Source organism: Sardina pilchardus, chromosome 18 (genome assembly GCF_963854185.1).
Source record: "Sardina pilchardus chromosome 18, fSarPil1.1, whole genome shotgun sequence".
Classification (NCBI taxonomy): domain Eukaryota; kingdom Metazoa; phylum Chordata; class Actinopteri; order Clupeiformes; family Clupeidae; genus Sardina; species Sardina pilchardus.
Window position 1 is genome coordinate 7,495,029 of NC_085011.1, and position 22,580 is coordinate 7,517,608.

Below are 22,580 nucleotides of genomic sequence, written 5' to 3' on the forward strand. Positions count from 1 at the left end.
TAAAGGTTATGAGTAAAACAGAGGAAAGTCTGTCCACTTATAATTCACATTGAATTGCACACATTTATAAGTGCTAATTACATTTAACAAATAAATTGTAGTGTTTTTTAGAACAGTTTTGATCAAATATGTTTACGTGTAAACAGATCAGATTTCTTACCAGAAACCACTCCATTCACAAAGTGGTTTTAGGGTGCTGACTGACTATTGAACAATACTTGTAGTCAAACTTGAACAAATGTTCCAGTACATTTACTGTAAGTGAACAGTGATGATGATTGGACACTGGGTAATTAGTGCAGGCTAGAGTGTGTGCATGCAGCTTAGACGTGACGTGCAGAGTGAGCGTGGGTGAGCGTGGGATACAGGAACGGTGCAGTGCTCTAGCTCAGACAAGGCCAGCGGTCACTACCGGACACTACTGTACGTCACCATTTATCCACTACCAGGCTCGTCGCAAGATAAATGGGGCCATTTCGTGAATGACATCCTACGGTCGGGAAGAAGAGCACGGGTGGGCTTGCTCTAGAGTTGCATGCCAATGCTCAAACCTTTTTTTCTTTTTGAGAGAGAGAGAGAGAGGTTTGGGCACCCTGCTCCATTTGAAGATATTAGGCGATAAACAGGAGACAAAATGGAGGGCAAAATGGATCTCTAATAGCAGTTAGCATTGCATGATCATACGTCTGAGGAAGGATGGGCATATTCTGAACTGATGAATATTAATGATGTGAGGGGAACAGTGACATCAAGGAAAGAGAGAGGTGCAATTAGTAGGAAGACCAGTCAAACCTCTGGGAACGAAATCTCTTCTAAAGATACCAGTGTTGCCAAAAAATCCCCATAGGAGCTAACTGTGTTCTATTTGGTTCACTTCTTGCACTTCTCGGTATTTTTGCCCCAGTTTTCCACTATCTAAATCTTGAAATTACAGATCATGTGTGCGTCATCCAGACAAGGATCATATGTCAATGTTTCTGGAAAACAATAACAAAAAACCTTTATGACAAAACCCAATTAGAAGGCACCTCCGACTGTTCCTACTTACCTACAATTTCTACTTATAACTTATAACCCATTTTTCGACAATGCTCTGTGTGTCAGAGGTGCCATTGGTCTTTACCCGACCTCACACAGGAGAGAAGCTCCTGACCTACACCAAGCCTCCCTGGCCGCAGGTCCGTCCATCCTCCACTCCTGTCGCTCCTATATCCCATCAGGCCCTGCCACTCTGCACATCACTCCGTCGGTCACACACACACACACAGTGGTTTGGACAGGTGCGAAGTGTGTGAGTTATTCTGTGTACCTCAGGTGCTTGGGTTTCCCCGAGGGCAGGGAGCGCCCACGTTTGGGCAAATTTCTGGTGCGGAACATCGGGGTGATTGTCAGGGCCTCCAAAGCCGAGGTGGGCGGCGGCCCTCGTTTATAAACATGGTTTCTTAACAGGGGGGGGGGGGGGTTAACGAGACAGGCGTGAATATAGAGATAAGGCTTGTGTATCTGTCCTAGTGGTAAATAAAATGTCCTTTTCTCTCTCTTTCTAGTGAACAAAATGAACAAATGTATTTCAGTCTCCTTTTATAGTCTCCAAATACAGATATGTATATAAAATACTTCCACTATAGCCTTCCCTTAAAACCTGGCCAAGGAGAAACATTTGGCAAAGAGACAGTCAGTAGTGACAGTCAATAAACAGGGTGGGTAAAAGGATAAACAGGGTAGGTAAAAGGGAATGGAAAACATTGTCTCACTATGGGGAGGGAAAGGAGGCAAGGGTAGAAGTAGAGGGGGGGGGGTATAATGGTGGAAGTAACTGACTTCAGGGGCTGGGGTGGTGGAAGTTGTACCTAGACTGCGCAGACAGAGCGGACGAGATATGGGAGGCAGCAGGGTTCAGGTGGCGGGGGGCCCTGGGTGAGACTGCAGGGGCCTCGGGGGCCACTGGTGCCAGGGCCTGAGTCTGTGGGGGCGACACAGGCTGTGGCGCAGGTTCAGGCTGTGAGGGGGACTGAGAGCTGCAGAGGACAGAGGAGATGTTAACACAGCCAGACCAGACCAGACCAGACCAGAGTAGAGTAGAGTAGAGAGGACAGAGCACAGGGGTGGGTAAGGGGGTGGGGATAGGACTGCCTTTGAACCTCAGGTGTGTCTATGTTTATGCCTTTGTTTTCATGTTGCATCATGTCTCTCGGTAGGCCTGTCTGTGTATGTGTGTGTGTGTGTGTGTGTGTGTGTGTGTGTGTGTGTGTGTGTGTGTGTGTGTGTGTGTTCAAAAGAGTAAAATACAGTATACCAACAAAAAGCAAAGATAAAAAAAGAAAAAAACAAGAATCATGGAGCAAATAAATGACAGAGAAGGAGATGATGAGACAGAAAGTGCAAGCAAGAGTATGTGTGTGTGTGTGTGTGTGTGTGTGTGTGTGTGTGTGCTTGCATGTGCATGTGTGTGTGTGTGTGTGTGTGTGTGTGTGTGTGTGTGCTATCCGCTTGTGTTTATGCTATAATACGGAGCGCACAGTTCACCAGAATCCCCCTCCCCACCCCCCTTTGGCTCAGCGTGAGCACGGCACATGTGCACACATAGCAGGCGTCGGCAGGGCCACTGAAGGTCCTCTGAGGGATCCTGTTTCCTGCGGGGGAGAAACAGCTGAAATGGAGAGCAGTGGGACAGACAGCAGCCCTGCGTCAGCTCCACGAGTCCTTCACGGGACGACAGGTCAAAGGCCGGCCACTTCTGGCACCCCTCCAAATAAATCCGCTCGGTCGCCCGGTGAACGGGGGACCAAAACGGTCTCCCAAACACCAGGCTCTTCTATTGTTAACTTCTACACCTGTATACAGGTAAAGAATCCCTGTTTGAGCTAAGCGTATGTATCTTAATGATACTACAACCAATTAGATGGATGTCAGATGGAATCTCACTGTGTTTAGCTTCCTATGGGGGGTATTTTGACAGCAATGGAACCAGTGTCAAGTGTAATCATTCCCAAGCTTTACGTAACTCCGATTTAGGAGAAATCTACTAAAGCTTGACTGATACTTTCCGTTAGGACAGTTAGGAAGTCATGGAATTGAGTGAGAAAGAGGCAGGGTCCAACTGGTCTCTCCACCGCCATGGGCTCTCTCTTCTTACTGCTCTTGAGAAGTCAGATCCTCCAGAACCTCCGGGCTCTGGTTCCTACATGACTTTTTCAGCTACATGTGCAATGCATGTTTGTGTGTGTGTGTGTGTGTGTGTGTGTGTGTGTGTGCGTGTGTGTGCGGGCTTGCGTGTGTGTGTGTGTGTGTGTGTGTGCGTGTGTGTGTGTGTGTGTGTGTGTGTGTGTGTGTGTGTGTGTGTGTGTGTGTGTGTGTGCATGTGTGTGTGCATGTGTGTGTGTGTGTGTGTGTGTGTGGGCAGGGGGGTAGGCAATAGCAGCCTTAATTTGTATGTATGGACATGTATCTCATTACCAGGAAAGGGTCAGGTTACCTAAAACTTACCTTGTCAAATTTGATCTTTGAGGTCTTGTTCCTCTGACTTTTTAAAGAACTATTTGAAAGGGAAACCTGATGATTGCTGATTTGATGATTGAGAGCTCTCTGTTCAATGCAGATTATTAACAAAAGCATAATCCATGATGATGCTTTTTTATGTTCCATTTCAGCTCACCACCATCACCACCAGCAATCAACAGGTGTACCTTTATTTTACACAAATGTGTATTAAATATGGTCTTCATAAAAACTAAACATGTGTATGTACTAAGATAACATACACACATCAGGACAAACATAAAAAAAATGGACAGAACAAACAGATATACCGGAACAAACCCTGGTTCCACGTAGAACGGACGAGGGAAGACAGACAAACAGCGAACACATCCAATCACGGCATTACCTCTCTGGGGTAGGCTCTACAGGGGCGGGTTCTGGACTTGAGGTAGCATCAGGCAGTGGTGCCTGATTGGCTAGGCACTCTGGCTCAGAAGCAGGTTGATTGGGCGAAGCGGCAGTAGCAGGCAGAGCGTCAGCCATAAGGCTGGTGGACACTGGAGCATGCTCAACAGGGGGACTGGATCACAGGTTAGGTTGCAACGAAAGAGACAAGTCACACTGCTGTACTTAAAGGCATATATATATACATAAACAAACTCATACACATACACATACACACACAGGGACAAAACGGCTCAATGTGTGTGTTTGTGTGCATGTGTGTGTGTTTGTGTGCGCATATACATACAGCAAGAATTAGAGAGTTAATATCAGCTTAAGGCACAAATGCTGGGCAACTGCCTCTTTTCCATGCAAAATCAAGAAGCAGCATCGCTCAATATTGCTTAGCCCAATGCAAGGATGTCCATCAGGAATCAAACAGGAAACATGGGGAAGCTGCAGAGGATCTACCCTGCCTGTAGCTATTAGCAAGATAGCGCTTTGCGGTAGGCTGCTATGGGGGGTTGGGGAGATGGGGTCAGAATGGACTCTGTTTGGAGAAATCAGTGATCACTAATTGAGTCCTGATGATAAAAAGAGTAAGAGTCAGACAGTTAATGGACCAGAGGACTATTGATCGCAGATGAGTCACTGAGCAGGGAGAACAGACAGGCTGTGGGGTCCTGTTTGTAGGCTAGAACTGTATGGGCCTTTGCCAGAATCAATAGAGTATGCCCATATATCATTAAATGACCTAGGCCATATCTAGTCTATTACCTAATCTATCAAATCTACATGGGGAGGACTTCAATTCCCATGATGCAATTAGAGAGCTCTCTGTTTTATGTCCACACCAACGTAGGGTGTATTGGAGCCTTGCACTACTGTTGCTCAATATGAACAGGGGCGGGACTTTTAGTGGTGGTTTCCATGGGTTTTTTTTCGGGTTTTTTTTCAAATCGGTCCTGCTAAAAAAGCAATGATGTCAAAAGCAATATGCAAGACACAAGGCAATTCATGTCACAATGAACTTGAACAAATCTGTCAAAATAATCCAAAATGTAAAACCAGCAACAAATCAGCAAAAATCAACAAAAGAAAAGACAAAAAAAAACACCATCCAAAGCTGCACATTTCAATCAACTCAATAACGGAGGTTATGCCTTAATGCCTCAGTTTGTTTGTGATCGTGGGATAAATGTGGTGTTGTTTTTGGGAAGTACAGGGTGGGGTGGAGGTGGAGGTGGAGCTGGAGGTGGAGGTGGGGGAGGGGGGGTGGTGGGCTGGCTAGGGGAGGAGGCAGGCACCTAGCAGCAACCGGCCTGGTGGAGGACTGATGGCTGACCCCTTTTCACCGCAACCGCCACTCTCTCAAACCTCTCTCTCACTGACCAGTAAGTTAGCACCAGGCTGACCATTATCAGACAGCAAAACCGGTAAAAGCACCACCTTGAGTGGTGTTTATGAAACTAAACACAGGAGAGAGAAGCTGGGAGGTGGTGACTGCCGGCTGTTAACCCCTTATCACTGTCTGTGGTGAACTTGTGACGTTGGTCTTTGGTGCACTTGACTAGCTGTGGAGTCTAGTAGAACGCTGCCTTGGCTGGAGACAAGGGCTGACGGGAGAGTGTCACCCACAGACACTGGAAACTACGCTGGCTATCTTACACCAGAGGTGAGTGAGAGATACAATAAACCTTTGCTGTATTGCAGTCATAAACATGTTCATGGACACTCTCAGTTCATACGCACACACCCACACCCACAGAGAGACACAGATACAAACACGCACGCACACACACACACACCCACACACACACACACACACACACACACACAAACACACACACATACACACGCACAGACGCCGATACAAACACACACAGTTGCAATGAGCCCTATATAAAAACCTAAAACACACAAGGGGTTTACACGATAACCATGACAGCTCATGTATGCTACACGTCTCTAATGAGCTAATAAAAATGTAACTGACATGGAACAGAACTGATATTTGAAGTAAAAAGCAGAACTAGTCTTTTTTTCTACAAAGCTCTGTCTCTGACAGTGCGAAGTGAGGATGTAGAAGGGAAAAAGGTGGAGACCAGGCGATAGCGATGAAGGACTAAGGCATTATCCAAGGTCTCATTGACTGAGCCACTTGTTTTTGCTGGAGAACTTCCTACTAACTGACGTACCATGTCAACTGTGTATAAGGAAACCTTCAAGCATTAAAACAGGGTGAGGAACAGTGGAAGGATTGCTCCAAAATCTACAGTGCCCCCTGCTGGTTCAGTCTGCTTGCCACAAGTGTTAACAGGGAAATTGCATTCATCCTCTTGCCAGGGCTACTTGAATAATCTGCTAGTGCCATTCAAGACGTCAGTGGTATCATCACAAAACGGAATGAATACCATTACTGTACTGTGCTCCTACTTTTGACCGTAGCTAGCACACACACTCTAGCTAAGCATCCAGGCACAACGCACTCCGACCCTAAGCATGCATGATGGGAGGAGAGGAGAGAGGGCAAGAGGGAGGACCTGGGCTCCATGCAGCCTCGGGCAGGAGAGGAGAAGAGGAAGGCAAACAGGGCTGGGCACACATGGACTGATTACGGGCTTATGGCCCCTGAGTGGCATGCAGTGTTGGACCTACAGTATATATTCCTCTTTACATAACTGAGATATGGCTAGGGTCAAATAAGTATGTCAAGATTACTTTCGGAACGGATGAACTGGTCACATATATGTATGGGTTTAAATGAACTGGCATTGATTACTGCATGGGTGTTCTGGTATTAGTGATTGAGGAGCAATGCAGTTGTTTGGACAAAATGGAATACGTTGTGACAATAAGACACACACACACACACACACACGCACACACACACACACACACACACACACACACACACACACACAGACACACACAGACACAGACACACACACACACACACACACACACACACACACACACACACACACACACACACACAAACTCTCTCTTTTACAGTTTATCATTCATTCATGGATATCTAACTTCTATTTAGCTTTCAAAAGCACTAAAGGGTATCACGTGAAGAGTGAAAGATGAATAGCAAACGACTGCACATAATGATGGACTGACATCAACACTACCTCTAGCATGTCTAGTCTAAGCATCAAAGTTAAATAGCCTGCCTACAAGCACTAACTACTTGATGTTATATGTTTACATGAGATTCAAAGGAGTTCAAATATAGACTAAAAATATGCATTTAAAAGCAGCATGATGGTACAAACAATGGAAACAAATTCATGCTGAAAGCTGCTGTAGGATAAGTGAGCAGTTCCTGCTAACTTCTATCTGACCATACATGTGTAAATGCATTTCAGAGGTACAAAATACAATACAAAGCATTCTGGGGAAAAACTATAGCTTACAGCAGCTTTAACTGGGAGAGACTGGAAAAATACTCTGGTGCAACATAAAATCACAAATCACTCTATAATATCACTACTACGACAGAACTTTGCAGGTCTTCCAACACTACCAGCCAAGACTCTACTGCACATTAACACAATGACTGACCTAAATGGATTGCGAGTAGACATCAGTGAATGTGACATAAAGCAATATGTACTGTGATCGACGCCTACGGATTCAGCTATGGATCATGGATGATCGCCAAAGAGACAGGTGGAGCACTGCACAGTGGGTGAATGAGATGCAGATGTCAGCTAAAGAGTTACAGTGATGGAGTGTATGAAGATGGAGGTGGAGATGGAGATGGAGGTCTGGATGGAGGAATAAGGGGCAACAACAAGGGGTAGAGGGGCCAGCCACCCAGGAATGAGTTGGGGGGAGGCGTGGGCACAAGCACTCCGGTGTACTCACTCTCTCTACCCAGCATGCAGGTGGGGGGTGGGGGGTGGGGGGGTGGTAGGGGGGAAGGGGTGAAAGGTCAGGGATGTCGGAGGCAGCCAACGAGCAATGATGCCAAGAAGACGGTTAGCGGTGGTTGCAGTCAAGTCACTCACTATATCACAAACAGTCCACAGCGCAGGCTGATACAATTTCCCTCATTGGCCACCAGACAAGCAATACATGTTACCTTGTTACTATGGTTTCCTCTCAGAGGAGGAAACAGGGGACCTGGCATCGCACCACTGACTACTCACAGATCTGAAAACCTTCTCTCCTCTTTTATCCCTCTCTCTTTCTCTCTCTCCTCTCTCTCTCAGGGGCCCGGGAGGATGGACAGACGCCCCACTGGAGATATGGGCTGATGGCTTCTCTTTCCTTGTGTTGATCCAACAGACACGATCCTGTCCCTTAAGCCAAGGCTGACAACCTACTGTATAGGGCACTACTCATAGGATAGCTCTTCTGGTGTTTGGAGATCCCTAATTAGAGGGCACACTGTTCTTAATGAGTATTGTAATGAGTTGGTAGACCTCGTGAGATCGTAACTCATGGCTCAGCTCAGTTACGCAAATTTACATGCTGAGTGCAATTATGCGATTATGTGAATATTAACATGGCATTACATTATTTGGAATTTACAGATACTGCAGACTGGTTGGATTTCAGCTAAATGTGTACTGACAGAAAGACTATGTAGGAAGAGCTAGAGAAGTAATGGGATCTAGTCTTCGGATAAATGTCTGAATACACATTTAGGACTATGGTATGGCCCACAAATTAAATGTAAACTGAACACTGAACACTTTGACACCAACACAGATTGGTAACCACTCATGTCCTCTATATATAACTGCTTCCGTTTTTAATCCCTGGATGCTACGAAGCCCTTTACAATGGCTGGGACAAGACCATGAGCCATTTGATGAGACTGAGAAGACCCAGATGGTGATATTGGCTTTTAATCTTTAAATAAGACCTCTCCCTCACATGATGTGTGCAGATCTTACACTAATGTCACTTCAGTCATGCCCCTCCTGCCACACATGTAGTTCTGATCAGATGGGCATGAGGCTGGTAAAGAATGTCTATGCTGTTGCTCACGACAAAGACAAATCTAAGAATTAATTGCAAAGAACTATCTAATTACTATCTATCTAATGACTTAATGGAATAATGGAATGATTTTATGATGTGAATTTCTAATTTGAGTTGTTTTATTCACCTTTCAATGACCTGAAAGAGAAAACTGACGCAGCCTATGATGCTAGTTTTTCCATGTCAAATCTAAGGAATAGGTTTTTCACTTAGCAAAGCATCCTTTCTCTCACTGGGGCCATTCTAAAAAAGACATTCACAAGCCAAGAGACATTTCTGCTGTGTTTCAGTTAAAGGTGGCATCACATTTATTCTCTTAAAATAACAAGCTTCACAGAATGTGATCAACGGGGAAAACATTTACAACTGCAACTATTCTTTAAATAACAACAAATGAAACTGGTTTAATTCACACTCAACCGTGTGAGTGGTAGGGCCAAAAGCTGACAGTATAACACTTCAGGGTAGCAAGCTTAACAGAGTATGCCATTATGCCTTTCACATGTGACCTAGAGAATAACCCAACTATCCAGAACTTTCTTTCTCGTCACTCAAACATCTCCATCTATCCCTCACTTCCATTCTTTTCGACATGCGTTCGCCTCTCCATTACAGTGTTATGAGCTGTTACAGTGATGCCACGTATATGAAGTCACACTTTCAGGTGAGACTTTTATTCTGACGCATGGAGGATCTGGGCAGATAGACCATGATGCCAGTTTTTCAATCTAGCAAAACGTGGGCCTTGAGCTTCTGACTGAAACTTTTCCCTGTGGCGTGAAGGATGGAGAAAGGGAGAGAAGAAAACAGACAAAGAAGAGAGAGAGAGGGGAAGAGATAGGTTAGGTACCTTTAAAGCCTCCATTTTCCTTTCTGAAACCAGTATTGAATTTCTGAATCACTTATGCTTCCCATTTTGTGTATCTGCCCTGAACAATAGCCTTAATGGAAGGTGGAACTCTGTATGGAATGATACCCTCAAGAAGGGTGTGTAGTTCTGGAAATCCTCTCAGTTCAAAGCAAGTGGTATCTCATTTGAAAGACCTGGGAGATGTCACTACCTCGTCAGTTTGTTGTGGAGAACGGGTTAGAGGGGGGTGAAAGTAGCTCACTGTCTGGAAACCAGGAAAGACGAGAACTCAACGTCTCGAGGCTAAGTGGCATGGCAATAAGTCTATCGCACTTGTCCTGACACTAAACTGTTGGGAAGACCAAAGCTAAAAACCCTCACAGCGCAGGCTTCAAGTTCAACACAGAGAGTGATTTGAGGCAAGGGGTCGCAGAGAGCAAAGGTCTCCTCTGAGAGGCTGACTGACAGAAATTCTGCTCTGTTTAGGCTCAGAAGCCTTGAGCCAAAATGGAGCTTCTCTCACAGGCCACCAGTAGCTGCTGCTAGCTGCCTACCTTGACTTCATCAGACGATCCTCATCTGGGTCTTGCACTGGAGGAGAGAGAAGGCAGGGAAGGGGGGGAGGGTAGAAGAAAAGAACAGAGAATATACAAATCAGTCTGTCTGAAATGACACAGGGTTAGCCAGCTACTTATCTCTTGCTGATTAATATAAGAAAGTAAAAGTAATGGTTATGAGTGTTGTGACTGAACACCAGGTCTGATACTTACAGTACTCGGTGCCAGTGATATGGGCAAGGACACGGAAGGACTTGGACTGGTGGTGGGCAGCCCGACGAGTCCCCTCCTCGATCTCCAGATTCTTATCCTTCTTCTGGATGACCGCCTGATACACTGGGGAGGCACTGTCTACAACACGGTCTTTTACTGGGAGAGTACTGGAACCACAGAGAGAGCCCCACAGCCGTCAGGCCGGCCAGCCACCCGACCCGGGGACCAGAGAAAGAGAGAGTCTCTGCTGATTGTTGTGCTTTGGTTTGGTATGTGTTTGACACTCAAAACATGTGCAGGTGCTTACGTTAGCCTCACAAAGTGGTGAGAAAAAAACAAAACAACAACAACAACAACATGGTATTGTTTACATAGAGCATGTGCAGAAAACAAACAAACAAAGAAAACAGAAATAGCTTGGTGACAGACTCGTGTGACTAATGACTACAGGTAAGCTGACATGGAAAGCACTACTTCCCGTGTGGCTAGACCAACGCGGCTTTGCTTAGAGCATTTACATGTGCAGAAAATCATTCAGTTCAAACAATCAGAAACGCAGAGAAACAGAAGAGAGCTCAGAACATTCTCTCAAAGTAGACAAATTCAGTTATACTAATTAGCTTTGTCCAAAATTTGGCAAACTGTGCCAGGTTTAAAAACATGACTGAAACCGCCCACCTGATTGCAGCTGTGTTCTGAAACACTGAAATCAACCCAGGAATCCCTCCTCCAGGGAAAGTATGAACTTCAAATACCAAAGTCAGTGAAGTCAGACCAATAATGGCAACAAAAGATCCCACAACCTGCTGCACAGCTCTGCAACATCAGCTCGGAGTGGACCGGAAATACACCAATCTCCACTTTGGGGCCAATCATAGTATGGTGCTAATATGATGCAGTGTTGCAGTGTTGGTGTATAAAATGCAGTTTTATCTATGTTGAATCAGAAATGATTTCATAATTGGTCCAAAAGGCGAATGGATGGAATGAGAGTGCTGATGAAATGAAAGCTTTTAAACATTTTTTTTTTTAAAAATAGACATTTTCCGCAGCTTTAACGTTGCCCTCTTTAAGGAGTTTGAGCCACATTTTGGAGCACTGGTAATTTGTTCATTAACATCTGCCATATCCTTTCCATATTCTTCTATATTGTACTAAATTCTGTTTTGTATTGAAACTGACCTCTAATACCTGTGTTGAAGCACTTTTAGACAGTATTGTCAGTGATGTCACCATTGCATTTGAGTGGAAACAATATCTAGAAATCTGTAATCCAGAATGAGATCCAAATGCACACAACCAATTCAAGGGGAGAGGGAAGGAAACGAAGACGAGGACAAAGGTGATCGGGGGGGGGGGGTGACGAGAGGTTGGAGACGAGGGACGGGGGGGGGGGGGGGGGACGGGGGGGGGGTGAGTGAACAGGCAAAGAGATGTGGCAGGTGTTACAAAGGGGTTGTGCCCGCCACAGTTTGGATTACTTACGCCAGTGGGGATCCCTCATCAAGGATCTCTTCACTGTGACAGGTCACCCAATCAATGAGCAGGGTGGAGGTGTAGCCATGGATGTGGGGGGCGGGCATGGGGGGGACGCGAGTGAAAAACAGGAAAAGGTGGAGTTGGGGGAGGTGGGGTGGAGAAATGAAGAGATGGATAAATAGAAAGGGCAGGAGTGAGAAATGGAAGAGTAACACAATGGCTGCTGGGAGTGACCCCATGTTTGTTTTACAGTGCCCTAGTCACTGGAGATGACACTAGAAACTTTATTTGTGTACATCAAACTATCAAATTCCTTATTTGTTTGGTGGCCAGTGTAGTATCATCATATCTTAAGTTATAGACATTGTTAAAGCAGCCAGATTTAGCTATTTCACCTTAAAATTATATACTATAACTGATACTGGAATAGAATATCTGGAAATCTGATATCTGGAAAGAATAAACCCTACGCTGGTTCATTCTAGAATGGGACAGTAACCAGTATTCTAGAAAGGCCATTCTGGCCAGTAGTCTAATCTGGTCAATCAGTTGGGAGCTACCGTAAAACTTTGCTAAACGTTTCTTGTTAAAGTGTTTGGATACGATTAGGGAAGGAATACTCTTTCTTTTCCCCAGAAAACTCTCTAAAATAGGGTACAGGTTAGTCTGACTGGGACTCGACACTGAATGAGATGTCGGTTTTCAAAATGGAACTATGATCTTAGCTGGTCATTTTAGCTCCTGTGCGCATATCAACATAGCTAACGAGCAAGTAGGGCACTGTAAAAGAAAGCACTGCTGAAATCTCACACCAACCAACTTAGTGCGGGTCACCCAGCCCCAACTCTATGCTATGTCATACGAGTACAGACTCCATTTCATGTTGAACACGTCAGCTGATCAAACTGTAGTATTACATGCCCAGTCCACACACTGATTTATACATGGCTTTCCATACATGCCTTCCATGTATTAATTACATGAAAATACACTATACTGCATGGTCTCAAATAAATACCTAAGGGGTATATTACAATAGAACAACTGTTCTGTCGAAGCTAATAAATATGGACACAAATGCATTTTTTCTTTTCCGTGTTCCCTTGTGCTGCTGTAAGTATTGTGTCTTTACTAGGAGCGTTTTGCTGCAGGTCCTTACAGGTATGACCAATATTAGATCAAGTGGCAGCATGAGTTGAGCTGGTGAGAGCATGAATGAATGGATGGATGAATGGATGAATGAATGAAAGAATGGATGGAGGAATGAATGGATGGATGGATGGAGGAATGGATGAATGAATGAATGAAGAATCAATGAATGAACAGTCTCTACAAACTCCCCAATAAACTGTGCTAATGCACAAGTGTTCCTTATAAACCACCTGATCCTGATATTCAATATAAAACACACAACACACTGTCGCTCCTTATTTCTTGCTCCTAACTGGCAACACCAAATCCAGGAACCCCACAGCAAATCAAATTCACTCCACACAAAACAGCTGTCACCCGCACACAGTGCATTATGTTTTAAGCTCACTGTGCCTCTAACACATACATGTCGTGGAGGAGAATTAACTCTCTTGGCAGTCAATCAATCGGATGACCCTGAACCAGTTAGACCCCAAAGCAGACATCCTGAGGAAGTTTGAAAGCTTCCGCCAGCATCAAGCAGCAGCTAATTACACCTCTGGATACAACTGGCATCGGAGAGGGTGCAGGGGGGGGGCAGGGACCATGCAAGCGGGCAAAGGGTCGGGATAGGCATGCCAAGAGGGCGCGGCGCCGCGGCTAAGACTCTTACCCTTCTTTACCCCGGGCCTGGGTCTGCCCAGCGATAGCGTCCATAATGGCGTCCTGCGAGTACATGCTTATGGGGGTGTTGTACTGGGCGTGGATGATGGTGGCCTTGCCGCCCGGGCCTGGCACCTCAATGGGCTTGTGAGTGGACAAGGCCGAGTCCTTCAAAGCAGTGGGGTTGAAATTGGGGAGGTACTCGCTGCTGTAGGCCATTGGAGTGATTGTGTGTGAGGGGGAGGAAGGGGCAAAAGGGTGTTGTTTTTTTTTAAAGAAAGAGAAGGAGGGAGAGAGAGAGAGAAAGAGAGAGTGAAAGAGAGTAGAGGTGGGGGGGTGAGAAATAAAAAGAGGAAAGGATAAGGTGGTGTGAAGAGAGGACAGGGAATTAGCGATGTACGTGACGAAAAAAGAACAGGGGGCTTTGAAGAACAACAGGGCTGACCCAAAGTCACACTCATCCACAGTCTACGAATACCCACGAGCAATTAGGGCAAACCAAAGAACATGTGATCAATAAAGCACGCCTACAAGGCTAGCTAACAAGTCACTCTAAAAATCCATGCCAGTGCATTCTATAAACTGACATGACCTCTAAGCCTAAGTCAGCAAAATCCATTATCCCCCAGTAGCACTTCAGAGAAAGACACACACAGAACCACATCTGAACTCTAAAAATACACACACACATACACACACACACACACACCACATGCAACTGCAAATCATTCCATAGACAAGCCATTTGCCACTCTCGTCATTCCATGATCCAAGACAAATAGAACATTCTGCAGCATGACGCCAGACATCTCAAGCAATTCAAAGCACGTGTTGTGGCAGTTGAAAGCAATCTGTCCAAAAGGCATATGCTACAGCACATATGCCAAACAGAGAGTCAATAAAACAACATCATATACAGTACAATGGCAATCCAGTCTCATTCAAGCTCGGCAATATGAGCCATATATTTTTAGAGGTTTTGAACTGGTCACATAAGACCAATGTCTGTGTAAAGGGACATATGGCTGATATCAGCTTGCTTGACTCATGCAATGAGGAAACACTAACCCTAGGCCAGAATACACAGCACTCATACACACAACTCCTACAATATGACACCATGCATATCGGCCAAATCTAAACACCCATACTGCAATCATACTAACTTGGCAGGAGTGTTGGAGATAACCTAAAACATTGGAGAGACAGAAAGAAAGAAAGAGAAAGATAAAGAGAGAGAGAGAGAGAGAGAGAGAGAGCACATTAAGGTTAGTAACACTATTCAGTGATTCTTTGAATGATCCAAGGGTTCTGAGGTTAAGGAAACGTGGTGCCTGCAAAGGAAAGATGGTGAGTTAGTGACCTGTGTGACCTCTTCAATTGCCCTTCAATGTGACATCCCCAACTAAAATACAGGTTCTATTGTCTTCTGTCATTTTATAATATTGGGGCCAATCTGTGCTGCAGAGACTATAATGATTTTGACCTCCGTAGATCATCTGTTGGTTGTTAATTGAGTGTTATACACTATAGAGCTGTTGAAAGTAGTTGTCTTATCTATAGCTTTTTTAAGTAGCAGAATCTATAGTGAGAGTGAATGATTTCTGCTTGCTACCTATCAAATTACGCATTGACTCGTGAAAGAAATTAGTGAATAAATACAGTCAATAAATATTAAACACTTCCAAATGTGTGAGTTGCAGAGGATTCAAATTATAGACAGGAGAGAGAAGAGAGAGAGAGAGAGAGAGAGAGAGAGAGAGAGAGAGAGAGAGAGTGATAGAGAGATGCAATGGCAATGCAGGAGAGAGGGCAACTTGAACCCAGGCATTCCGTGGCCTTTAGATGAGATGACAGGAACAGGTGCTTTACCCTGTCGTCACGGTTACAGAGTAACTCTATCCCCTCACACAACTGTGAAAAGCCAGCAGCAATCTGTGCTACGAGAACACACCTTCCCTTTTTTCTCTTTTCTTTAAAAAAAAAACCTCACAATAATGACACAGTGATAATTTATATCATTGAATTCTCTATGGGAAGCATTTTAAATCTAATTTGACAGATTATTTAATTGTGTTTGACTCTTGAGGCTCGAGGTATCTATATTGCCGTGTATGTGCTCTCAAATCCCGATTTCATTTGTTGTCATTCTGAGACTGGAGGAGGACTAGCTGCTCCAACAGGGAGATATCCGGGTGACTTCTGTACATTCCCAAGCTCCAGGGACTCTGCCGTGGTCCCAGCAGGCCGGGCAGAACCGGACACCAGGTGAGGGTCAGGCTCATGAGGTCATGAGAGAATTCGAGTGATTACCATCTCTAGAATGTTCTGAGACTTCCCCGGTTCCATTTGTTAGAAAAGCAGGTGAACAGCAGAGCGTGGTGGTGCCCCTTCACTCTCCTCCCACTAAGCATCAGCTCTACATCTGAAGGACACTCTCATGGGTCCATGCCAAGCTGAAATCTCAGTGGTTTCGCGGATTTCCAATACAATTCTATTGGAACAACACTGTGGGCAACTTCAATTGACTAATTTAATAACTGCGTATAATATTATATAACAATAGATGGAACATGGGCATTCAAAAATACACCCGCTGAATGAATGAATGTAAATGTAAAATCAGTAGACGTCTCCTGTTGGAGTTTGTGTTTTTCTGTCTGCGGAAGAACACTGGTCATGCCACTGTGGAGAGAGGGAGAGTTCCCGGAGGCATAGCCACACTTTGCTGTTAGCCTTAGCGTTGGCAATACACATTTGTGCTGCCTGTTGCTTACATACCCCAGCAAAAGGCCTGTGCCGGAGCCCTTAGCCTTCTGGCTCTCCTGCACCATAGCCATCTCCCGCAGGGTCTCCTCGGAGTAGAGACCGATGGGGCAGTTATACTGCTTCCTCTTGGTCGGGCTTGGAGACTGCCCCTTGGCGGGCGTCGAGGAGTTGATGGAGAGGTTTGCCTCACCAGAAGTGTCTATACCGCCAGCTGGGGTGTTAGGGGGCACGGGGCTACCATTTATTTGCCCCTTCAAGGAGGGAGAGACATGAGGGGGGGGGGGGGGGGGGAGTGTGAAAAGAGGGGGGTAGCTCAGTGTCTGGGGCAGGAGCCCAACTCAAACTCTGCACTTGAAAAACAACAGAATTTGCTAGAAAGTCTATTCTTCTTCTATCCTTCTTCCTCAGTTCTACAACACTGACTGGGTCTGAGAGGAGACAGACGAGGCAGTAGCGCTACACTTGCACAGTGCTGCACTGTGGTCACTAGGGAGCAGCCTTCCCCTGAGAAAGATGGCAAAACAAGATGTTCTGCAAGCGACTGGAGAACTCTTGACGCTGACGAGCTCCAGTGACAAGGCTGAACTCCGGAGATCAGGGAGAACTCCGGTGACCAGGCTGAATTTCAGCGACCAACCAGGGTTTTACATTTCAGACTCTCTTAGGAGTTAAGTGTGATCCTCCTCAAAATGCCTTCATAAGTAGGTTGGCTTCACACGGCAAGCCCCCCTCTCACACACATGTAAAGCATGTGTTTGCACAACCTAACCTGGACTATGCAAAGGGCGGCTGTGCACAGAATCGATTCATTGGTTTATTTAATGAACACAGAACACATTAATATCATGTATGTAAAGAAAAAAAGAGGGGGGGGGGCAGTACCTGCTGGTGAGGGATAACAGGCATGGAACCATCGACTCTTGTGTGGCCAATAGGAAGTGGAACAGGGCGCTTGGACCTGTTTTGATAAAGAAACAAAACAGAAAGTGAAAAAACAAATATTCACATCTCTTCCCTGATATTGCTGTGAGCCTGTGAATGCTGTGAACAGTTTCCATATACAAATCCACACTGACTCATGTGCGTAAACCTACAGTACATCTTTCACAGAAAGATATTGATCCTTCAAATACCACCTTGTCCTTGAGGTTACTGTTTGTTGTTGAAAGAGGATGAAAACTTCCAGACAAAGACAAAAAAAAAATCGATATTTACTTATGTCAATACCAATAGGCCTACCATCTCTTCTGCTGCAACACTCAAATACTGTAACACACAGTGCATCCTGGACATTGCACAAAGCATCAAAACCAAAAACACGGCCCATTACTTGAAGTGTCTAGTGGTGAACAATAGACTGGCTCAACAAGGGACAAGCTCCAATTGTCCTCTTTTTTAAAAAAAAGAAAAAACTGCTCAAGCGAATAGGTGAAGAGATTTGTCCCTGAAACGACATGGCCAAGGATGCTGTAGTATAATGCTGAAAAGGAGGAGGCAAGTGATTAAGGGAGAGGTCAGGAAGCATATGCAGGATTATTGGCAAGCTTTGTTGCCTTTCGGGGAAAACTGATCGAACGGTTCGCCGTTTGCTGACAACGATGCATACATGTGAGCACAATAATGTCTGCATGGGCACCAACACGACAAATGAACCAGATAGCGTGTGTGTATGTGTGTGTGTGTGTGTGTGTGTGTGTGTGTGTGTGTGTGTGTGTGTGTGTGTCTGCGTGTCTGTGTGTGAGAGAGAGAGAGAGAGAGAGAGAACAAAAGTGACTATAAGTCTGACGACAAACAAAACCCTGAAACACAACTAGAGCCGAAGCTTTTCACAAGAGCACTGTACAAGTGAACAATGTCGGAAAAGGTACAAATTCGCTTTATTTCCTGTTCCCTCCAAACAGAATCGTCACATTATACAAGAGACATGAGGGCTGAACTGCTGCCCTAAAAAAGGTCAAAACCCAAAAGATGACCTCCCCAAAGAAATCCTCTCAGGTATGTGCAAATCAAAGCGGAAGGATAGGCCGCTCCTTTTTTGGGGCTTTCTCCTGTTCCTCGTGGCGGTCGACCCGCCCGTAAACCTCATTTGATCTCGCTCGAGACTTATCAGAATTGCACCCTCGGCTCGGTGAGATTAAGGCTGTTTTAGGAAAGCCATCACTGCAGGATTAGAGGCCAGGCAGGCCCACAGGTTTGGTCCATATGGGAAAGATACACCAGCCGCTTGCATACCTCATTTCTCACTGTTGCTTCAGGGATTGCACACACCTTCGTGTTACGCAAGATGATGGGCTAGGCAGGCAGCCATTTTGATGGCTTGGCCTCAGGGTAAGGTTAGCGGAATGCTGGAGGTGCTGGATTCAGTCTTCCATTTTGATAAGAGGAGAAGAGGGAAGAGCTGTAAGAACTACCTGAGAGGTTTTTTTTTTTTTTTTAAAGATGTCAGCTGATCTTTGAAAATCACTGCCATGCCAGAGACACACAATAGTTCCGTCAAATAATCTCCATCCAAATCTTTTGTATTAAAGCAATGAGGCTTCCCGTTGTGTGCAGTGCAATCAGGGACACTGGTGGCTGTGATGGATTGAACACTACTGTTGATCTAAAACAGGGCTAGAGTCGAAAGGAGATGCATTTTGGGGGTTAAAATATCTACAAAAATACAGCCAAATATTGTTCTAAATGGCCCTAATTCTCACACGTATGGTGAGTGTACAAAACAGTATCAGTAACAGTAACAGTCACGGTAAGGTCTTCATGATGCAGACTTGGCTGACCAGGTAAATCCATATGAAACCTTTCCCTCCACATTGATTTAGTCAGTTAAATCCACCCAAGTCCACTATAATCAGCAGGCAGTTGGGGTTGGGGGTATTGGAGTATTGGAGTCAACTGTAGGTAGCCTACATGTTTTGAATCTTGAGTTATTTCTCTCAGTAAGCCGAACCACTCTGTTGTTTCCAAGGTGAAAGTCTTGCATTCAGCACTGAGACACAAGCTTTCATTACCTTGTGTTGTTGAGTCAGTATTTGAAAAGAAAACAACACATGTAGATCAAAGTATATATAGCCATTGTGTACTGTAGGTGCTATGTTTACAGCAAACGTGCACAAGACAAACCAGGAACATAAACCAGGCAACTTGAGCACATGATGTCTTTCCCCCGAATGGTGATTTAATAAACATCTACTTCAGTTCACTGAGACAGTTTGAACAGTTGGAAACAAATGTTCTGCAAAATATAAACATTATATTTCCAAAGGTAAGATTCACAATAAGTTTAAATAAAGCCATGCTTATAAACACCATGGAGAAACCAAAGTAACAAAGTGACAGGAGAAACCAAACATTAAGAGAGGACAAGAAACCATCGAGGCACTTTGAGCCAATAGTTATCCAAAGAGTGAAGAGTGAAGAGTGTGAAGCACACTTTCATATGAATCACTTCTCCCACATTAAGCACTATCGTCTGTCACCTCTTTAATTGAGTGCAAAAGAAGGCGAGGCGGGAATAGAATGCAGTGACCTTTCTCAGTCCAGCACCTTGCCAACCCCCATCCCTTGGGTACTCCCACACAGCCGAGAAAAACAAGGAAGGAGGGGGACTCCTTCTCTGAATCCATTTTGAAGACACATGCAATGCGTTTCCAGCCTTTGTGTTGTTGCCCATCGCATTGAGGCAACTCTGAGTTCAGTCAAGGCGAACAGCCTTGAAGTGAAAGGACTTTCATAGAGAGTAATGGAGGTCAGAGGTCAACACATCTCAGGTTGTCACTGTGAGCACATCAGCAAAGCTTTTCCTCAGAGCAGAGTGACAAAGTGTTCCTTCTATCAAATTGCTTTAAAGGGATATTCCGCCATTTATGGAAATACGCTCATTTTCCACCTCCCCTCGAGCAAAACAATCGATATTTACCTTGTTCCCGTTCATCCAGCCATTCTGTGAGTGTGGCGATACAACTTTTAGCTTCAGCCTAGCATAGATCATTGAATCGGATTAGACCATTAGCTTCTCGCCTGCTAGCTTCATGTTTAAAAGTGACTAAGATTTCTGGTAATTTTCCCATTTAAAACGTGTCTCCTCTCAAGTTAGAAAGTGCAATAAGACCAACTGAAAATGAAACCTGGCGTTTTTCTAGGCTGATTTGACATGGAACTACACTCTCATCTGGCGTAATAATCAAGGCAACTTGCAAACGTACTATAGGCACAGTGATATCGTACGCAGCATCTGAAAATAGTCCCCATAGACAACAAGCAGTAGTAGTGCCAGTAGGTTGTAAGTTGCCTTGATTATTACGCCAGATGAGAGTGTAGTTCCATGTCAAATCAGCCTAGAAAAACGCCAGGTTTCATTTTCAGTTGGTCTTATTGCACTTTCTAACTTGAGAGGAGACGCGTTTTAAATGGGAAAATTACCAGAAATCGTAGTCACTTTTAAACATGAAGCTAGCAGGCGAGAAGCTAATGGTCTAATCCGATTCAATGATCTATGCTAGGCTGAAGCTAAAAGTTGTATCGCCAGACTCACAGAATGGCTGGATGAACGGGAACAAGGTAAATATCGATTGTTTTGCTCGAGGGGAGGTGGAAAATGAGCGTATTTCCAAAAATGGCGGAATATCCCTTTAAAGATGCAATCATTTTAGGATTTCATAAATTTGTTACTAATTGTATGTATACAGTATGTATTCATGTTCATATTAATACATATAGGGCCAGTTTACCTTCTGAAACATGGATCAAGCTTTGATCTAGACAAAACAGAACTTTAATGGAGATTTCCATTGAACAAAGCTTTTAGTTATCCATGTATGGGGGTGTATGGCTCCATCTATCATTGGAAATCATATAGAATCAGCAGAAATATAACAATAATGTATTTGACAAAATACTATCCATATTGAATCTCACGGTGAGACCGTAACACGTAGTGCCCCTCATGCAAGCTGAAAGGGCCCTATGTCATTTTAATTTCACAATATGATCGGCTGATACGAGAAGCTCTAACATCTCACTATCAGATTTGAGCTTTGTGAACATGCTTTTTATAGCTATTATTCGATTCATTCACTATATCATCATGTGGATATGAGATGACATGGCTTTAGTCCTCTCATGGGACCTACCCACGATGAAATGCATTAAATTATGTGGGATCTCTGGTGGGGGGTAACTCTGACAATGTCACGCACATTGTGAAATGAGGGAAAAAAACATAAGCCGTAACACGATGAAGGACAACTTAGGCTTAAGCTGTCCTCTGACTATCATCCATGAATGCAAGTTAACTTCTCTCTATAGTTTGATGTCACCTTTGTCTGGCTAAACCCTGGACCTTCAGAGGGTTTTGTTTGAGAGGCAAGCTCTTTGGATCTACCTGGTTTAATTTGTATGTAATCAGAGTTGTGCCTTTTTGCCATTTTGTTGAGCCTTTCATCACCGTGGCAAATGGAACATTTAGTTAATTTCACTGGCATTTCAGCTCCCCGGATCATGGCCTTTTCAAAACACAGGCACACTTCAAACACGCAGATCAATGTAGCATTTCAAAACGCTACACCTCGGGTTCACCGGGGAACCGAGCTGCCATCAGCAGGAGGTATCAGAGGAATTAAAAACAACAACAAAAAAAACCTAAAATAAATACAGAATTTGTCATTTTATTTGTTTGCTGAACTGATCAAGTCTCCTGCATGTGTGTATGACTGTGTGGAGCAGGCCAGGGTATCTGATTCTGAACCCCCTGCCGAGGCACCATGCAAAGTCATCCGTCGCGACATGCAACACCGGTCTCCTGTGCAGACACCTCCTGGCTGCACGGCACTTAATCTCCCCGTCTGATCTTTATAATTACGCAAGCTGTATCACAGCACTGTCCATCAAAAGTGCAAAGAAAGGGGGCTTAGACGGAGCCTATTAATTCACACACCCTGGCGCAGTCACACACGGACTCTGTGACACACACACACACACACACACACACACAC

At 44.7% G+C, this 22,580-nt stretch overlaps 1 protein-coding gene across 1 annotated transcript in view; it reads right to left on the bottom strand.

The window, feature by feature from the left end:
* ldb3a (LIM domain binding 3a) overlaps positions 1-22,580 on the bottom strand; it is a 48,921-nt gene that overhangs the window by 7,974 nt on the left and 18,367 nt on the right. The window contains exons 4-11 of the mRNA XM_062520348.1: positions 17,473-17,548; positions 16,603-16,841; positions 13,832-14,029; positions 10,549-10,715; positions 10,333-10,369; positions 9,603-9,698; positions 1,851-2,129; positions 1,310-1,441 (exon numbers count right to left, since the gene is read on the bottom strand). Of these exons, the coding sequence (XP_062376332.1) occupies positions 1,310-1,441; positions 1,851-2,129; positions 9,603-9,698; positions 10,333-10,369; positions 10,549-10,715; positions 13,832-14,029; positions 16,603-16,841; positions 17,473-17,548 (1,224 nt within the window). The remainder of the gene's footprint in view (positions 1-1,309; positions 1,442-1,850; positions 2,130-9,602; positions 9,699-10,332; positions 10,370-10,548; positions 10,716-13,831; positions 14,030-16,602; positions 16,842-17,472; positions 17,549-22,580) is intronic.